General features: G+C 37.1%; 1 protein-coding gene across 3 annotated transcripts in view; it reads left to right on the forward strand.

The window, feature by feature from the left end:
• RTN4 (reticulon 4) overlaps positions 1 to 17730 on the forward strand; it is a 68922-nt gene that overhangs the window by 11665 nt on the left and 39527 nt on the right. The window contains exons 2-3 of one of the 3 annotated variants that reach the window (XM_040623476.1): positions 5691 to 5747; positions 6421 to 8826. The exons of 1 other annotated variant lie outside the window; for it this stretch is intronic. In XM_040623476.1, the coding sequence (XP_040479410.1) occupies positions 5691 to 5747; positions 6421 to 8826 (2463 nt within the window). The remainder of the gene's footprint in view (positions 1 to 5690; positions 5748 to 6420; positions 8827 to 17730) is intronic. One more of the 3 variants, XM_040623473.1, reaches the window with a different exon arrangement.

Below are 17730 nucleotides of genomic sequence, written 5' to 3' on the forward strand. Positions count from 1 at the left end.
AGTTAAAGTAGTCTTCCTCTTACAGTGTGCCTTTTCTGGGGTCTCATTTTTATACTTGGGGTGTTTAGCAAGACGTCTCCACTCTGGTTTGTCAGAAACTTTTGGTCATGTCTTCCAGTACAGCGTCTGACCTCGAAAATATCTGTTCAGCTCACAACTGTCATAGATTCTCTGCTTGGCCTCTGTAGGTCTTGTGCCATATATGTGCAGCATAATTGAGCCAAAGATTTAAAAGGACCCTCTAACCAGATTTCTGGAGCTCCTTTTCTATGAAGTTTTCTTTTTTATGTTACCTTGCGCCACAAATTCCAGACAACTCAGCAGCCTCCTCAGCTCAGCAAGAGTGCAGTATTCTTGGGCTCCTTTTCCATGTGCTGTGGACAAAGGGTTTTCAAGCAGAAAGCCAGGGCATCATCTGGTGTGCTTCCCACTTCTCAGGAATCACACCCCATACTTCCTGTTGTCCAGTGTCTGAAGATAGTTGCTTCATATGTTTTTCCCTGTTTTATAGTTATTTATGTTAGTTAATCTGATAGAATTATTCTCATAGCAGAAATTCTCTGTGATTTTAAAATGCAGTTTATTTCCTGTGTTTTATCAGTTATGATTTTTATTGACGAATTATACTTTTGGTTGATAAGCAGGTTTTGAAATGAACATATTAAGAAAAATATTCAGTATAAGAGTATGTGAACAATAGTGAGATTGTGATAGCATATTTTAAATAGACCAGTAGTAAGTTCAAAACTGACGTACCACTTTAACTTTTTAAAAAAGTGACTGACTTAAAAAAATAAATCTCTTCAGTGAGCTTTAATTTTGAAACCGATCCTTGTGTGATGGAAATAATTAGTATTCAAAATATATAGCCCTGAAACAGTTTAAATTTGCACTGTAGATTTAAACTTGAGTAAGGAAAGGAAACTAGCATTAGGGCCATCAAATAAAGAATAGTTCATTTGGAAAAAGTTGTTTTATGAAGCGTATTCATTCTTCATACTGTCAAAAGTATAGTGAGTCTATTCATTTTACTGAGGGTAATAAGGAAATATCTGATTATAGTGATAGTTAAATTATAATTTTCTAGCTTTGTCATTAGCTATGTGACTTTGAATAAGTTACTTAATTCTCTGAGCTTAGATAACTGGAAATGTGGTAGATTAACAAAAATAAGGATGAGTATGTTTTATTTTTTATTTTTTTATTTTGTATTTTTTTTTGAGAGCGAGAGAGAGAGAAGGAGGGAGAGAGAGAGAACAAGCGGGGAGGAGGGTCAGAGAGAGAGGGAGAAGCAGACTCCCCACCAAGCAGGGAGCCCACTGTGGGTCTTGATCCCAGGACCCTGAGATCACGACCTGAGCCAAAGGCAGCCACTTAACCGACTGAGCCACCCACGTGCCCCAAGGTTGGGTATGTTTTAAAAAGAAAGTTAGTAAGGCTGAATATGGTGAATTTGTGTTTTACTGGATGTGAGCATTCTGATATGCAGGAAGTGAAAGGAGGGGTTTGGTTGGGAAGAGTTATGTTTGGTTAATATGTTGTGTGAGAAGTCGTTGAAATAAGTTTAGATGGCTAACTTGGGGCCATATATTGCTGGGCTTTAAGAGTTTTAGGTATAATTCAGTGGATAACTGGAGCTTTTAAATGTTTTGTGCAAGAGAATATATAGAATTGTTCTTTTAGGAATATTAATTTGGCAGTAAAGAGACTTAATAGAAAAGTTCTGGCTACCCTTTTGCATATTAATTAGTAAAAAACTTGTTTACTTAAATATGCCACTGTGTTTTTACTTAGTGTGGGTATAATTGAGTCCTTAATATTATTTTTTTTTGTTTGTTCAGAATAACACAAATGAAGTTGATGATCAAAGTTTCAGTTTCATCCAGTGGTTAGAATTTGACATAATCATAGATCATACAAGGGGGAGTTGATTACCTTTTTTGTAAACCTAGTAGTAGTATAAGTGTATATATAACATGTCTCAGTAATTCAAAATGTTACACTTTTAATATAGTGTCCCTGATTATAAAATAGTTTATTATTCACTTGTGAAAGTTAGGATCTTTTACAGAAAAAGGAAGACTAACCTAAAATCAGTAATTTTTTTTTCAAAACAAAATAATTGTTTAGCCTTAGAATTTGGTAGCTTATGATATATAAGTGTTGTCAATCAAAATTTTTCTTTAACATCTTTAATTTTATTTATTAAAATTTTAACATTCTCAATTTATAAAGTCCAGGAAAGGAAGTACTACAGAGTGGTTAAAGAAAAGAACATAGACCTGTATACTCTGAATTCAAATCTCAGATCCATCGTTTTTCAGTTTTGTGAGTCTGGGGTAGTTACCTAGCCTTTTATGCCTGTTTCTTCATTTCTGAAATGAGGATAACAGAAGTACCTAACTTTATTAGGGTGGTTTGAACATTGAAAGAGCATCTAAAATAAATGTGCCTGGTCAACATTACCATCTCTATAAATGTTACTATATTGTGAAGTAGAAGCAAATAACCAAATATTTCAGGTAATTACAGGGTATTTGCTTGATGATTTACCTTATTTCAGGAGGTCAAACTTGAGGGACTGATAAAGAAAGAAGAATTTACACAGGTTGCACTTATGCATATACTCATCCCTCCGAAAGATAAAGCACATGGACTTGAGAGTTAGACATATTTACATCCTTGCTGTTTGGCCTCCTAGCTCTTTGACTTAGGACAGGTTGTTTCTAATTCTTCCCCCCTCTCTCCCTTCCAACATTTTGAGGTAGATACTGTTACTATCCGTATTTTACAGATGAGGAAATGAGGCACAGTAGGGATAAGTAATATCTTTCTCAGGGTCACAGAGTTCTAAGTGATGAATCTGGGATTTGAACCGAAGCAGTGTGATCCCATGATCCCATGATCGCTTTAGGAGGAGTCAGGGCAACACTCTTCTTGAGGGCCAAATGGTAGCGACCTCTTCTGGATTTTTTTTTTCTAAGCGCTTTTAGAAATGCAATACTTGTTTCATGGTTGATTTTAGACTGAATCTATGATTTTTCTTTTTTCAAAATTTAGTGAATATTTGAAATACCAATTTGTAAACTTTCTCATTCGGCCAAGTGCCAGGCTTATAGTTTTCACTATAAGAGAGAGTCTGGTGTTAGATAGGAATAAGGATACATTTAAAAAAATACTTTAAATTTTTGGCACAATTTTAGTTGTAGTTTGTTTTCCCCCTAATTTTAACAGTAACATGTTTCGAGTTCACTTTCCAAGAAGACTGGCCTCTGCATTAGTGGCTTTAATTATATTAACTAGATGAAAAAGACAGCCATTTTGTTGAGGAGTTGCTGCCTTTTATTTAGATGGAGCAGCTGTGTGGTTCTGCTCTTTGATCCCCAAATCTCAGTTTTCCACAAGATTATAATACATTATTTTAAGTGAAAGGAATTCTTCAATTCCCTAATTTTACAAAGAAGATGACATAGTTGTCTTTTGGAAGTATGTACACACGGGGATGCCTGGGTGGCTCAGTCCATTGAGCCTCTGACTCTTGATTTTTGGCTCAGGTCATGATCTCAGGGTCCTGAGATCAAGCCCCATGTCCTAGCTCAGTGCAGAGTCTGCTTGACCCTCTCCCTCTGCTCCTCTCCCCACTCACACACGTGCACTCTCTCAACTAAATAAAATCTTAAAAATGAAAAGTGTGTACACATGTATGTTTTAAAAAATCGCATAAGGTGGTTTGGCTTATTGGTTTGGATGAGTTGCCCATCCAACCTATTGCTCTAGGTTATAGAAGACCTTTTCAAATGCGTACCATGGATTTTCCCCTCATTATCCCATCTAAGAATCCTTTAGATATGGTATCAAGCCCAATGTGGATTTATCTAAAACTTATATGACATTGTGAATTCAACTGTCTTATTCATCAAGGGGAATATCTTTGGAAGACATGTTCATATTCATGATAGCCACGTCTCTTTGTTTTTTTCTGTTGATCAACCTTGCCTAGCTTGTCCTTCCAGATAGAAATGCCCAGATTTATTATGTCCTCTGCACTAAAGGAATACCTTCCTGTCATTCCTCAGGCTATTTCAAATTGTCTTTTGCCTTTCTCTAGTGTAAACCACAGAAGAACTTTAGCTCAGGATCTTCCAACTGCAGATATAAAGTGACATTGTGCACGCTTAATAGGCCAATATGTAGGGTATTAGTTGGCTCAGGCTGCCGCACCAAAATACTGTAGACTGGGTGGCTTAAACAACAGAAATTTATTTCTCACAATTCTGGAGGCTGGGAAGTCTGAGATCAAGATTTGGGCAGGGTAGGTTTCATTCTGAGGCCTCATTTCTTGGCTTATAGGTGGCTGCCATCTCATTGTGTGCTCATATGGCTCCCTCAGAGAGAGGAAGAGGAGGAGCAGGGAAGTGGAGGAAGTGTGGTCACACAGGCATGAGCAAGCTCTCTGGTGTCTTTTCTTATAAGGGCACTAACCCTATCAAACCATGGTCCCACCGTCATGACCTCCTGTAATCTTAATGACCTCCCAGCTGGCGCCATTTCCAAATGCTATCACATTGGAGATTAAGGCTTCAACATAGGAATTTGGGGGGAGGGGGGACACAAACATTCAGTTCATAACATACATGTGGGTTTGAAAAAGTGAGCTCTGGAGTTGAATTGACAGGAGTCTCACCAGTTACGTATTGAGTGAGTTACTCCTCTGTGACTCAGTTGTTTATTGTTGTTGTTAACCTGTAAAATGGGGGGTGTTAACTCCACACTTATAACAATAGAGTTGTAGGGAATAAAACGAGTTCTTGCATGTAAAGCACTTAGAATAACAAGTATCCCCTTGGGATGCCAGGGTGACTCAGTGGATTCAGCATTGGACTCTTGATTTTGACTCAGGTCATGATCTCAGGGTCATGAGATCCACTTTGGGCTCCGTGCTGAGTGTGGAGCCTGCTTAAGATTCTTCCTCTCCCTCTGCCCCACCCCCCATCATGTGTGCGCTCTCCCTCTCTCTCAAAAAAAAGTATCCCTCAATGTTAATTTTAAGCAAAACAAGACTGATGATAATAATTATCTTCCTAATGACAATTACTGTTTTCTTTGCAATTTGGACAGTGGTACATAGCACTAATGTCCTCACAGACTAGTGTACAGTGACTATTAGAATGTTTTTCTTTAGAGATAGACCTGGAATATGAGAAAATATGCATGATTCTCTGAAAGTGTTCTTCTGAACTGAACATATGCTAATAAAAAAGGGTTAAGCAAAAGTAATTATTAATTTTATTCAAATGCATTTTTAAAATTTTTGGCTTCGATTAGGGCAAAAAATTTACCTATCTGAAAATGTGAATAAAAGTTTGGATGCCATGTGTTAACTGAGAAGAAGAATATCTTAAAGCCACTTTGGTGTTTGAAATTTCTTTAACATAACCCTGTTATTGCCTCTTGAGAAATGATAGGTTCTATGGATATCATTTAATCATCTCTATAATATACATGATAATTTAATCTGAATTAATGGTACTACTGATAGTACTACTTTTTCTTTTCCGTCTTGGCTTTTTCTTTGTAAAAGTTTTGTTTTAACTCATTACAAACTGAACCCTTGCTTGCTCCTCTTACCTTTAGTCTCCTTCAAACTCTGTCTTTATCTTTGCTGAGGTTATATTCTATTTGTTTTTCAGATGAGACACTTTTTGCTCTTCCTGCTGCATCTGAGCCTGTGATACACTCCTCTACAGGCAAGTTCTTTCTGCTAGCCTTTTATCCTCTGTGTATTCTAACTTTAACTCTTTAGTTTTATTAACTCTGTACAGAGTGGTTTGAGTTTACTAAAAATTAGCATGGTTCCAAGAATGTTTGTCTATTGAAAAAGTTGAAATTTATATTTTATATGCTATGTCCAAGAGAGAAATGGGCAGAACCTGATTGATAAATTGGATATATGTAAGGAATTCTTGGACCCTTGATTTACATTTATATGTTGACTAGTCCTTTTTTCAAATGCAGTTTACTTATAGCTGAAAGGCTTTCATAGAATGAATGCCATTCTTTGGCATTTAATTATTCGGTGTCTTTTCTGCACTGTCAGACTCTCTTCTCAAATTCTTTTGTCTTCCTCTAAAACTAGTTAGAAGTAGCTTTTCTCAATTGATTATACTTGAGGTTTTTTTTCCCAGAGACTCAATTTATGCCTTTTCATAGCATGTAATTGCCTCTGTAGCCATGCACCTTTTATTGACAATAGCTTTAATTTTCTCAGTAATGATTCAAGACTACTTATTTATTGTTATTAACATTTAATTTTAGTTAACATTAACTCTTTACTAACAGTATTTTGAATCTGTCATAAAACTTGCATTAACTCTGAGAACGCTGGCATTCTCTAACTTTCCTTTCTGTCCATGGTCACAGAAAAAATTATGGACTTGAAGGAGCAGCCAGGTAACACTGTTTCCACTGGTCAAGAGGATTTTCCATCTGTCCTGCTTGAAACTGCTGCTTCTCTTCCTTCTCTGTCTCCCCTCTCAGCTGCTTCTTTTAAAGAACATGAATATCTTGGTAATTTACCAGTATTACCCACCGAAGGAACACTTCAAGAAACCTCAACTGATGCTTCTGAAGAGTTCACTGAGAAGGCAAAAAATCCATTTGTAGACAGAGATTTAACAGAGTTTTCGCACTTGGAATACTCAGAAATGAGACTGTCATTGAGTGGCTCTCCGAAAGCAGAATCTGCTGTAATAGTAGCAAATCCTAGGGAAGAGAATAAAGATGAAAAGGAGGATTTGGTTAGTAATAACATCCTTCGTAATCAACAAGAGTTACCCATAGCCCTTACTAATAAATCAGTTAAAGAAGAGGACAAAGTTATGTCTCCAGAAAAAACAAAGGACGGTTTCAATGAAAAGGGAATTGCAGCAGAAGCTCCAATGAGGGAAGAATATGCAGACTTCAAACCGTTTGAGCGGGTTTGGGATGTAAAAGATCCTTCTAAGCAAGACAGCGATGTGTTGGCTGCTGGAGGTAATATAGAGAGCAAGTTAGAGAGTAAAGTGGATAAGAAATGTTTTGCTGACAGCCCTGAGCAAACAAATCATGAAAAAGATAGTGAAAGCAGTAATGATGATACTTCTTTTCCCAGTACACCAGAGGCTGTAAAAGATGGTTCAGGAGCCTATATCACATGTGCTCCCTTTAACCCGACAGCAACTGAAAACCTTTCGACAAACATTTTTCCTTTGTTGGAAGATCATACTTCAGAAAATAAGACAGATGAAAAAAAGATAGAAGAAAAAAAGGCCCAAATTGTAACGGAGAAGAATTTTAGTACCAAGACATCAAACCCTTTCCTTGTAGCAACACAGGAGGATTCTGAGGCAGATTATGTCACAACAGATAATTTGTCAAAGGTGGCTGAGGAAGTCGTGGCAAACATGGCTGAAGGTCTAACCCCAGATTTAGTACAGGAAGCGTGTGAAAGTGAATTGAATGAGGCTACAGGTACAAAGATTGCTTTCGAAACAAAAATGGACTTGGTTCAAGCATCAGAAGCTATGCAGGAATCCCTCTATCCTGTGGCGGCACAGCTTTGCCCGTCTTTTGAAGAATCTGAAGCTACCCCTTCACCAGTTTTGCCTGACATTGTTATGGAAGCACCATTAAATTCTGTAGTTCCTAGTGCTGGTGCTTCTGCAGTGCAGCCCAGTCCATCACAATTAGAAGCTCCTCCTTCAGTTAATTATGAAAGCATAAAACTTGAGCCTGAAAATCCCCCACCGTATGAAGAGGCCATGAATGTACCACTAAAAACTGTATCAGGTATAAAGGAAGAAATGGAAGAGCCTGGAAGGGTTAATGTAGGTGTTCAAGAGACAGAAGCTCCTTACATCTCTATCGCATGTGATTTAATTAAAGAAACGAAGCTCTCTACTGAACCGTCCTCAGATTTCTCTGATTACTCAGAAATAGCAAAAGTCGCGCAGCCAGTGGCTGATCATTCTGAGTTAGTTGAGGATTCGTCACCTGATTCTGAACCGGTGGACTTATTTAGTGATGATTCAATACCTGAAGTTCCACAAAAACAAGATGAAGCTGTGATACTTGTGAACGAAAATCTCACGGAAGCTTCTCAGTTGATGATGGAACATGAAAATAAGGAAAAACTCAGTGCTTCACTACCACCTGAGGGGGGAAAGCCGTATTTGGAATCTTTTCAGCCCAATTTAGATACCACAAAAGATAACTTGTCACCTGATGAAGTTTCAGCATTGACCCAAAAGGAGAAAGTTCCTTTGCAGATGAAGGAGCTCAATACTGCAGTTTATTCAGATGCTGGCTTATTTATTGCTGAGGAAGCAAAAGTAAGGGAGAGTGAAACATTCTCAGATTCGTCTCCAATTGAGATTATAGATGAGTTCCCTACATTTGTCAGTTCTAAAACTGATTCTTCTCCTAAATTAACCAGGGAATACACTGATCTAGAAGTATCCCACAAAAGTGAGATTGCTAATGTCCAGGATGAAGCTGGGTCATTACCTTGCTCAGAGTTACCTCACGACCTTTCTTTCAAGAATGTACAACCTAAAGATGAAGATAAAGTCCATGTCCCAGATGAACTCTCCAAAGACAGGTCTGGTATTTCGAAGGGGCCCTTACTGCCTCCAGATGTTTCTGCTTTGGCCACTCAAACAGAAATAGGCAGTATAGTCAAACCCACAGTCCTTGTGAAAGAAGCTGAGAAAAAAACCCCTTCTGATACAGAGCAAGAGACCAGATCACCATCTGCTATATTTTCAGCAGAGCTGAGTAAAACTTCAGGTAATCAGTCCATACATTGTTTTGTACTTTCTTGCCACCTTTTGACTTATCATGGAACATTCCACTACATTTTTCTGTAGTATATTACATTTATAGTCTCTAATATATCACATTGGTAAAAATTCTTTTCTACTGTCTCAGAAGTTTTAGTGCTTTTTTTTTTTTAACTCCTCTTGTACTCATTACTTGCTTTTGCTTGTAACTTTTTTCCACACAATTATTCATTGCTCCTTTTTATATTATACTGCAGAACTGGAAGATTATATTAGAATTGGCTTCATGTCTGTCTTTCTTTTCTTTCCCTTCAGTATTTCCTCATAGCATGAAGAGCAAGAGGTGTTAAAACAAAATATTTTCAGATGTATTTACTATTGTTTTCCCAGAAATTACTTCATTTAAAATTTTTATGAAAGGACATTTCTGTAACATGTCTCCAATATTTCAGTATACTGCTACATTTTCCAGTAATAGGTATAGCATATTGAGTAGCAGACATTTTGTTGAAGAGTATAAATTGAGGTATGCTGTTATGAATTCTTCCAAAAAGTAGGGATTGTCGTTTTTTTCTTTTGACACTACATTTCCCACACACTTGATTTGTGTAGAGTGATTTGCGCATGTGTTTTTTTATTTAGCGTTCTAATTTAGCTGTGTTTTCTATAAAAATGTGTAGTGATTATTTATTTATTGAGTATACTTATGTTTCGGAGATGGGTAGTACTAGTGGCAGAGAGACCAGGTTAGAGATTGTTGCTATAATCTAAGAAAGAGGACATTAGGAATATTAAGGCGGTGGGATGAGCATGGAGACATAGGAGTTGATGTTTGACTGGATATGGACATGAAGGATAAGGGAAGAAGGTAAAGATGACTCCAGGAACCCTGGGTTCCTTGTGTTTCCAAATACATGTGTGGCAGTATGAGAAACTGGGGCAACATGAGAGAATAAAGTGGGTTTAAAGAGAGAAGATAAAAAATTCCGTTTTGAATATTTTGGTATTAAAGTACCTATGAGACCTCCAAGAAGTGATGGATGTTATATATATGAAACTTTTGAGAGAGACCTTGGCTGTTTGTGGATATTTATTATGGGCTCAGAGATAGTAATTGATGCCACAGATATCAACTAGGGAGAGCCAAGAAAAGGGGAAGCTTTGAAGGTAGAAGAATTATTCAGTATTATCAAATGCAAGAGAGTTTGGTTAAGATAAGGACTAAATTTGTCAAAAAGTAGGGAAGGTGTTGGCCTAACAATGATAGGTGTTGTGGGTGGACAGGGCTAGGGGTGAGGAGTGAATGAAGGAGACTTGAGTAAATGGATACTAGATGTTGACAATTTTTAAGTTTGAGATCATGGGGGGCCTAGGTAGCTCAGTTGGTTAAGCATCCAACTCTTGATTTCAGCTCGGGTCGTGATCTCAGGGTTGTGAGGTCGAGCCTCGCTCAGAGCCTGCTTGAGATTCTTTCTCTCCCTTTGCCATCCCCCTCATTTGCTCTTGCACTCTGTCTCTTAAAAAAAAAATGTTTAAGATCTTGGAGAAAGAATGATAGCAAGAATAATAAGGGAGAGGATAGAGTTGAGGAAGGGCCTTTTTTCTTAAAGATGAGCGTGAAAGTCTAAATAAAGTTGCTAGTAGAAAAGTCAGGAGGGCTGGGGCGCCTGGGTGGCGCAGTTGTTAAGCGTCTGCCTTCGGCTCAGGGCGTGATCCCGGAGTCCTGGGATCGAACCCCACATCAGGCTTCTCCACTAGGAGCCTGCTTCTTCTTCTCCCACTCCCCCTGCTTGTGTTCCCTCTCTCGCTGGCTGTCTCTGTCAAAATAAATAGATAAAATCTTAAAAAAAAAAAAAAAAAAAGAAAAGAAAAGTCAGGAGGGGATGGTATATGGGATGAGATCCAGAATTCAGGTGGAGGAATTGGAACAGTTTTAGAAGACATTGATTGTAGTGAATGGAAGGGAAAGTTTGGGTGTTGGTAACTGCTGGTTTCGTGGCTGGAAGTTGAGGGGAGTGTATGATGGTTTGTGTTTATTCTTTATGGTGGTATGTTAGGTCATTTGCTGAGAATGAACTGGAACATGCTTGGGTGGAAGAGGTCGGACTAGGGAAACGAAGGCATTGTATTAAGAGTCCAATCAAGGTTGAAGGGTAGTCTGTATGACAGGATGATTTTTCTTTAATTGTGTTTAACATCCTGGGTATAGGTTCAGGGAAGGCAAATGCTTGTATTGATTCACGCTTGTGTTTTGCTAGAGGGGCCTGGCCCAGCGAAAGGACAGTGAATCGAAGTAATTGAAGATAATAGTAGTTTGATGTGATGGACTGTGGCATCTAAGTTGAAGAATATAAAGAAGAGAGCAGGGGGAGTTGATAGATAGATGAATAGAAGGTCACAGTACTTGTGGTCCAAATTAGATCTAAGAACTAAGAGTAAAAAGAAAAAAAATATGAACACAGGAATGGTTGGAGGTTGTGGTCAAAGTAGGGTTGTGCGTGTGTATTTGCTGGATGTTGAACTTAGATGGATTATTATGGCCAAAGTTTGGCCATGAGGCAGGGACTGAAGTTGAGTCGGGTGAAGGTTGCTAGAGCTAAGGTCAAGTGAACCTTGAGGCTAAGAAGTTGGATTGCTCTCATATCGTCACTCAGGATGATGACAGGACTTGGGGTGGAGAAGATTAGAAATCAGGGACAAAAGACTTTGGTAAAAGGGCAAGTAGGGCAGCTGGCAGGATGGTAGATGGAGGCAGTAAGGAAAGATAGAGAATGTCATAGCTGAATAACTAGGACTTTGCCCAAGGCCTCTGAGATAGTAGTCTCGAAGCAGCCTTGGTGAGCTAAGAAGGGTACTGACCTCTCCTCCTCTCCCTCAAGTATGCAGGTGTGAGAGAATAAATAGCCTCCATTTAGAGTTACATGTGGAAAGCAGTATCTGCAGGGAAGAGCCAGGTTTCATGAAAGGAGGTAGTGGTAGGAATGTTCAGTAAAGAGGTTGAAGATTAGGGGAAACAGTTCACAGTGGAATGGATTTTTTTTTAAGACATTTATTTATTTTGGAAAGACAGAGAATACAGGAGAGGGGCAAAGAGAGAGGGAGAGAGAGAATCTCAAGCCGACTCTGCACGGAGCATGGAGCTGGACGTGGGGCTCCATCTCACCTGATAATGGCCTGAGCTAAAACCCAGAGTCAGATGCTCAACCAACTGAGCCACCCAGGAGCCCCTGGAATAGGGTTTTTAAACAGCACAATAAAATGGTTTAGGAGACAGTGGTAGAAAGAAGAGTCTGAGAATCCCAGAGCAGCATGGTAATGATACAGTGTGGGTGAAGACCATGGATAAACAGTGATGTGAGCAATGCATTATAATAGCTTGTGAAGTCCCACTTTCTCTAACCCAACATTTCCTCCCAGAACTTACTGTTAGCCGTCCTCTAGTAGATTGGAGCACTCGGGAGTCAGCAGTTCCTTGGATTGATTTTACTAAACCTAGGGATCTTGGCCTGTACTGATTGTAGCCTAATAGTTTAGAATTAAGTAAGGGAAGAGGGCAGTACCTTGAAGGCTAAGTAGGGATGGTTGAAGAAGGAAGTAAAAGCAGTGGTTGAGCATTCTCTTTAGAAAATAGTTATTGAAGCCTTTTCTCTGAGAAAACTGTTGCTCACGCTTCTTTTACTCAATCTTTTTTTTTTTTTTTTAAATTAAGTGTCCTAGCAGCTCACTAGTGAATAGAAAACTCTATGGATACACCCAATATACGTATGCTACAGAAGTCATGCAAAGGAGACCCATTGTGGTGTAATAAAAACATCGTGGATGATGTGAGTTCTAGTCTCTGCTGTCCCACTGACAACCATTTTATCTCTCTAGAAATAAATTTCCTTCTCTGTAAGAAGAAAGGAATTGAATTAGGTCCTTGCGACCTGATGATTTCTTGGACTTTAATTTTAATAGGCATCTGTTTTAAGCAGTGGCTAGTTGCTTCAGGGTGCTTTATACCAAGCATTGTATTAGTTTTTTTGGAAGAGGTGTGGAGGAAGATGACTAAGACAGTGTCTTGCCCTCCGGCAACTTTCAGTCAACTGGTGGAAACAGACTGGTAAGGACATAGCTAAACATTGTAACATAAATTATAAAGGTACAAGTGCTTCCCCATCTTCGAAAAACCATGGTTAAGTGTACTGAAGTCAAATGAACCAAAGAGTAGCAAGAGACTGTTAAGAACATTAGGGAGGTTGTTTTCTCACATGGCCAGAAATTTTATACCATCCCTATTGTGATATGCTTAGGTGTGTTTTAAAAAATTTTGGGGTCATGTTACTGAATATATGTTCAAACATTAAAGCATTAATAAATATTAAATAACAAAATACTATTTCCTCAGATAATTTATAATTCAGTTTATTCTCCTTGTTTTCTTAAATGGCATTTGTTGGTAGAATTCATTTTTAATTTTGGGAAGAAAGGCTGATTTTGTGAGGAGGATGAGCAAGATATTGTGATATAGGCTTTGATGCCTTACTGATATTTTTGGATAAAATTTGTCATGAAAAAAATGAATGCTAGTCTTCCTCTTCTCCCTTGATAAAAGAATTTTATCAAACTATTTTTAATAATAACATGTAAATATTGATTTTTCTCAGGTCATAATTAAGAACATTTATTTATTTTTTCTTTAATTCATTGTTTAGAGGCAGATTTTGATGATCTAGGCTCAGCATTTCATATATGTTCTTTCTTAAAAAGATTTATGGTTTCCATTTTTATTTAAAATATATTGTGATTATTATTGGCACTTTAGTTTTTCACTTTTCACTCATTTAAAAAATAAAACAGGCAGAAGATAAAATATTCTAATAATTGTGTACATTTATACTACTGTATATAGACCAAGATAGTGAAACTTCTGAAAGAATAATTGACTAACAGGTAGCGCTACCACATGACAGTTGAAATGCTTTCCTTAGATGATGGCATGGAAATTTGGCATAGGAATGTCAGGTTAGGGATATAAGTATGTAATGATTGAAAGTAGAAGATCACCAACACATAGTAAGGGTACAGAGAGGCTAGCTCTTCCTTTGGGATATTAGGAATGGCTTTGCAGAACAGAAGATTCTGTGGAAGTTACAGATAGCAAATGTGAGTAGACACATAGGCCTGTTCATTTATATAAAATATGATAAAAATTTTTTGAGGTTCTGTTTTGGTGTATTTGGGGCAAGCGTATGTGTATGGATGTTATGGTCAGTATGTAGAAACCTACTCACTTGCATCTAAGGACATAGTGGATTTCCAGACTGCCGTGGGTGGCAAAGTGAAAAGAAACATTTAGGTTTTTGTCAGACTAGACTGAAAAACCAGTCAATGCGAAAGGCAGGTTTATGATACAGTAGATGCTAAATAGAATTGAAATAAATAATGGTATCATTTAGAATTTTTTTTTTAAAGGACAGTTGGTTTTTAAAAATTAACTTTTATTTGGAAGCAACATCAAACTTAATTGCAAAAATAAAAATAGTGCAAAGAATGTCTTACTATCTTCATTTAAATTTAACCTATTAACATTTTCCCTATTTGCTCTATTAGTTATGATCTTCTTCTGTAAATAACTAGATATACATCTATACATCTATACATATATATATATGTGTGTGTATATATATATATACACATCTATAGATATACATCTGTAATACTATATACATCCTTATTTTTCCTGAACTATTTGACACTAAGTTATATACATTCTGTTTTATCTCTAAATTCTTCAAAAAGGTATTTTCTTGTGTAACCTTGGTACAGCTATTAACTTCATAAATTTACATTGATAAAATACTTTTTTCTAATCTAACATCCATATCCAAATGTGACATTTAACCTAATAATGTGCCCTGTATAGTGTCCTCTACTACAAGATCTAATCTAGGGCCAAAATTTGCTTTTAGTAGTCATGTTGTTTTTCGCTCCTTTTATCTGTTACATTTCCACTATTTATCTCTTATGACATTAACAGTTTTGAAGAACATAGGCCCTTCCCCCTCTCCCTTTTTAGTAGAACATTGTAATTCTGCATTCATCTGCTGTTTCTCAGTGATTAGATTGAGATTATGGATTCATGGCCAAAATGAGATGATGTAGTACCCCTTACCTCTCTCATGGGATCATATCTGAACATACCCATTATTCATAAGTCTCATTAATGAGATTAATTTTTACCATCTGGTTAAGGTGGTCCCTCATTTCCGTACTATATACTTTCTTTCTTCTTTCCTTACAGCTAATCAGTCTGAGGGGTGACCTTGCAAGTCTATGCAAATATCCAGCTCTCCATCAAAATTCCCTCCTAGATTTAGTGTCTACTGATGATTCTTGCTTGATTCAGTCTTTACCATGAAGGTTGCAAAAGGATAAATGTGGAGGGAGTGTTGGAATCAAAAATTATCTCTTGTCCATGGCATTCTGCTGTCAGCAAGTGCCCTCCTTTTCTATGATTTTAATTATAATTACCAATATGAATTTATGAATTTCTCTTTTCCCCCTAATGGCTTATAATTCATTATTGTACTTAATTATTTTGGTTGTAAATTGTCCCAGATTTGGAAGGGCCTTGTTCAAGTTGGCTCAAGGACGTGCAGCTATCCTTTTTTGGGGGTGGAGAGGGAAGCGCTTCTTATTTTCTAGCATAACAAAATGTAGGCTCATCTTATGCCTACTCTGTCCCAGCCCTGGAATCAAGCATTTCTCAAAGGATCCCAGATTCTTTTTAGTTGGGAATAGTATTACAGATCAAGAGCTGGACCCTAGTTGTACTCCTTGCCTCCTTGAGGTCTTCTCATTTTAGTCTTTCAGTGAACAGAGAGAGGTAGGAAATGCTTATATACAAACATAAAATATGTACAAATAAACCTAAGCACATACACATGTATTTGAAATCATGAGTTCACACAGATACCTCCAATTCCAAGCCATTCCCAGAGGTTTATTTCTTTATTCCTTCATTTCGTATTTGTATGCTTCTTCTGTAGTGAGAACCCTAGCTGCTAACACTACCAATACATTTACTCATTTGCTTAACCCTCTAATATTTCTAAATAGTTTTAGAATGTTTTCTAATACCATTATAGTAGACACAGTAAAATAAATTCAGGGTTATTTTGCAAATCTACCACCCCAAGCCTCCGAGATTGAATGTGTATAGTCAAGTACAAGTTACTTTGGATCACATTTTTTCCTCTCCTCTTCCTTTTCTCTTCCCCAACCTTAGTGTGGTTATAATACTGATTTGAAATATAGTTAGATTAATTTGTTTGAATTTCCTTTCAGTTTTAGGTTTTCTGTTTTGGAGGTTTATAAATTGAGACTTCTGAAAGACTGAGAAAAGAAGCTGAACTCTTATCATTTTACCCAGAAAGGGGAGACCGCTATTTATGGGAAACCTCCTAAACATGAAGCAGTTTCACATATTTAGTCTCCTCCGTAATCTGAAAGAAGAAACCATTTTATGGATGACAATATCCCAAGATTACTTAGCAAATTATATAGTAAGCACAATACTTTTGAACTTCTGTGTTCCAGACATTGAGCTAACTTTCTTATTTATATTCTTATTTAATTGCACAAGGAAGATCTTTTTCCCAACAGGTGAGGAACTGGGATTCCAACTTAGGTTTTGTTCTCTTCTCAGTTGTTTTCCATTTTGGAATGAAAGGTTAGTCGTGAATTTAGCAGGCAACCAAGGTGCTTTTCTTTTATTACATACCTGTTGTGTTGGGGCATTACCAATATAAGACATTTTTAAAGTCAAGAAAGTTGTTTATCGTGTACATTTTCTGGCATGGTTTTCCACATGTAGGGTTAGCAAAATGAAGGTAACACCTTTTGCTTCCATGTGGAGACTGAATAACCCTCTAGTGGTGAACAACTGCTATCTATGTTGTTGGTAAGCTGTTGGTTGGTAAAGAAAGGTGCTAATGTCTCTCACTCAAACCACTGAGATCATCACTTAAGAATAGTGAATGCTTAGGGGCGCCTGGGTGGCACAGTGGTTAAGCGTCTGCCTTCGGCTCAGGGCGTGATCCCGGCATTATGGGATCGAGCCCCACATCAGGCTCTTCCGCTATGAGCCTGCTTCTTCCTCTCCCACTCCCCCTGCTTGTGTTCCCTCTCTCGCTGGCTGTCTCTATCTCTGTCAAATAAGTAAAATCTTAAAAAAAAAAAAAAAGAATAGTGAATGCTTAATATGTTTGTTGGTTGCTTGGTTTCCCAATAATGCACGAATATTTTTTCTTCATAAACGAGTATAGATTGTGTTTTGCTGACCTGTTGGAACTATGGGTGAATGAAGTGTAAACCACTACCAACTTGATTGTTCGTTCATTATACTCAACTATGTGATATCAAAGAATCCCCAAGTAGTACTGGCATTTTAATAAAAGCCTCACTTAAAAAGAGCCCATTTATCTAGGTAAAGAATTGAAAATTATCCTTTGCAAATTAATATATGCTTGTTAAATGTGTTCATGAATAAAATCTTTCTTTAGATAGTATAAATGACTTAAAACTTTTTTCTTACATGAAGAATTTACTATATAGCCTTTGAAATTTCTCAGTAAAGCATTATAGATATTAAGGTTTGGTATTTTGGTTAAAATGTATTTTTAGTGAGCATATTTTGGACACTTTTTGGTAATTAGTAGTTGGACTTTAATTATGACACTGAGCAGTTAATCTGATAAAAATAATAAATTTAAGTACCCTGAAAAATTAAAATGCTTACTCTTAACAAATTTAGTCGAAATACCTTTAACTGGAAATCTGTTAGTAAATTTACAATATAGCTAAATTAGAGATGGACTGTTGTTAATAAAAGAATTGATTATATTTATTTAAACAAATGTGACTTAAA

This window comes from Ursus maritimus, unplaced genomic scaffold, assembly GCF_017311325.1.
Source record: "Ursus maritimus isolate PB19 unplaced genomic scaffold, ASM1731132v1 scaffold_6, whole genome shotgun sequence".
NCBI classification, from domain to species: domain Eukaryota; kingdom Metazoa; phylum Chordata; class Mammalia; order Carnivora; family Ursidae; genus Ursus; species Ursus maritimus.